The sequence below is a fragment of the Electrona antarctica genome (genome assembly GCF_951216825.1).
Source record: "Electrona antarctica genome assembly, contig: scaffold_418, whole genome shotgun sequence".
Classification (NCBI taxonomy): Eukaryota; Metazoa; Chordata; class Actinopteri; order Myctophiformes; family Myctophidae; genus Electrona; species Electrona antarctica.
The window spans coordinates 80,001-82,543 of NW_027637868.1; the positions used below are offsets into that span (position 1 = coordinate 80,001).

General features: G+C 41.3%; 1 protein-coding gene across 1 annotated transcript in view; it reads left to right on the plus strand.

The window, feature by feature from the left end:
- The window catches only part of LOC306918600 (melanopsin-A-like), a gene marked incomplete at both ends in the record, with an annotated part of 11,113 nt that extends 10,597 nt beyond the window's left edge, over positions 1-516 (plus strand). Inside the window, one exon of the mRNA XM_079531492.1 lies at positions 319-516. Within this exon, the coding sequence (XP_079387618.1) occupies positions 319-516 (198 nt within the window). The remainder of the gene's footprint in view (positions 1-318) is intronic.
- Positions 517-2,543: the final 2,027 nt, after the last annotated feature.

Here is a 2,543-nt window from a genome sequence, read left to right on the forward strand (position 1 = left end):
AAACTAAATGGAAACTAAATGGAAACTAAATGGAAACTAATTGGAAACTAATTGGAAACTAATTGGAAACTAAATGGAAACTAAATGAAAGCTAAGCTATGGTGACTCAAACTAAGACTAAATGGAGACTAAATGAAAGCTAAGCTATGGTGACTCAAACTAAGACTAAATGGAGACTAAATGAAAGCTAAGCTATGGTGACTCAAACTAAGACTAAATGGAGACTAAATGAAAGCTAAGCTATGGTGACTCAAACTAAGACTAAATGGTGTTAAACATAAAGTACTTCCTAATGTTTCTTCCTCCTGTCGTACGCAGAACGGTGACATCATCGCAGACGGCCACGCCCGGAGAGCCACGATTGGTCGCATTCCCAGCATCGTGGTCACCGCGGAGGCAGGGGGGCGGAGTGGCTCTCGCTCCTCCCGCTCCAAGCCCACCAATAGCACTGCGGCAGGGGTGGGGACTGTTGTTAACGGCCCCGCCCACCGGGGCCCCTCCCCCCCATCAGTGTGATGACGCTGGTCCTCAACGCGGGGTCCGGGGACCACCTGGGTCTGTGACCTGTAAGGGTCCATTTGGTTACACTCTCAGAGTTACAGACCCGTAAGGGTCCATTTGGTTCCATATGTTACACTCTCGGAGTTACAGACCTGTAAGGGTCCATTTGGTTCCATGTGTTACACTCTCAGAGTCACAGACCTGTAAGGGTCCATTTGGTTACACTCTCAGAGTTACAGACCCGTAAGGGTCCATTTGGTTCCATGTGTTACACTCTCAGAGTTACAGACCCGTTAGGGTCCATTTGGTTCCATATGTTACACTCTCAGAGTTACAGACCCGTTAGGGTCCATTTGGTTCCATATGTTACACTCTCAGAGCTACAGACCTGTAAGGGTCCATTTGGACCCATTCTGGTCCCTAGACCCACTGTTGAGAAACCTTACATCACTGTTACAAAAACATCCAAATGTACAGATTAATGACTTTAATTATTTTGTATTAACGAACTGATAAATGAGGAGTTTAATCACATTTTAAATTGATTGATCTTTCTGACCTCACAGACAAGTCCAAGCCTCAAGAATTCAAATCCAGCCTCACATATTGATGATGTAATGTAATGTTTTTAAATGTTGTTATATCTTCTGTGGTGCTGTACTGTTTATTAGTATTAGTATTAGTATTAGTATTAGTATTAGTATTAGTATTACTCCCCGTTGGGAGTGGTCTATAGGTTAAAGGACCAATTCACCACTTTTCAACCTCTCTTCATTATTATTGGTCTTCACTAATAATCATGATAAAATAGCACCATTTTTTCTACTCAGTCTGTGTGTCATAGGAAGGCTGTGGGCAGTTCAGAAAACCGTCCTCCAGTGACATCATCGATGGGGAATACAAGCTAATAGAAACTGCAGGCTTACTAGTCCTGAAAAGTTGCAATGCGAAAATGGAAGCCATCGTTCTTACGATAATGAAAATCTAAACATTTTTGTAAAGTTTCTAAACTGCCCACAGCCCTCCTATGAGACACAGACTGAGTGGGGAAAAATGGTGCCAATTTATCATGATTATTAGTGAGGACCTATTATATGAAGATCGGTTGAAAAGTGGTCTTGGGAGTGGTCTATAGGTTAACCACTCCCCCTTGGGAGTGGTCTATAGGTTAACCACTCCCCTTTGGGCTAGCTAGGGCTGGGTTTCAGGTGTTTTACCATCAAATTATTATTATAATTATTATTATAATTATACATCAGCTTTAAGTGATTAATCTGACAAATCAATTTAGTCGATTATATTCGGGTCAGAGGTCAGTGGCCAGAGGTCAGAGGTCAGTGGCCAGAGGTGCAAACATTATTGTTAAGTACATTTTAAAACATTGAAGTGTAATCTGGGAATATTATTGCTTTTGTACTTAGATTAGATTAGATGTGTTTGTACTTAGATTAGATGTGTTTGTACTTAGATTAGATGTGTTTGTACTTAGATTAGATGTGTTTGTACTTAGATTAGATGTGTTTGCACTTAGATTAGATGTGTTTGCAAGTAATTTCTTTTTAGAAAAGGTAGTTTTTAGGTAGATCATAGTAGAGAAAGGCCTAACCAGGGACTGGGGTTGTTTTAGGTAGATCATATTAGTAGAGAAAGGCCTAACCAGGGACTGGGGTTGTTTTAGGTAGATCATATTAGTAGAGAAAGGCCTAACCAGGGACTGGGGTTGTTTTTAGGTAGATCATAGTAGTAGAGAAAGGCCTAACCAGGGACTGGGGTTGTTTTTAGGTAGATCATAATAGTAGAGAAAGGCCTAACCAGGGACTGGGGTTGTTTTTAGGTAGATCATAATAGAGAAAGGCCTAACCAGGGACTGGGGTTGTTTTTAGGTAGATCATAATAGAGAAAGGCCTAACCAGGGACTGGGGTTGTTTTTAGGTAGATCATAATAGTAGAGAAAGGCCTAACCAGGGACTGGGGTTGTTTTAGGTAGATCATAATAGTAGAGAAAGGCCTAACCAGGGACTGGGGTTGTTTTAGGTAGATCA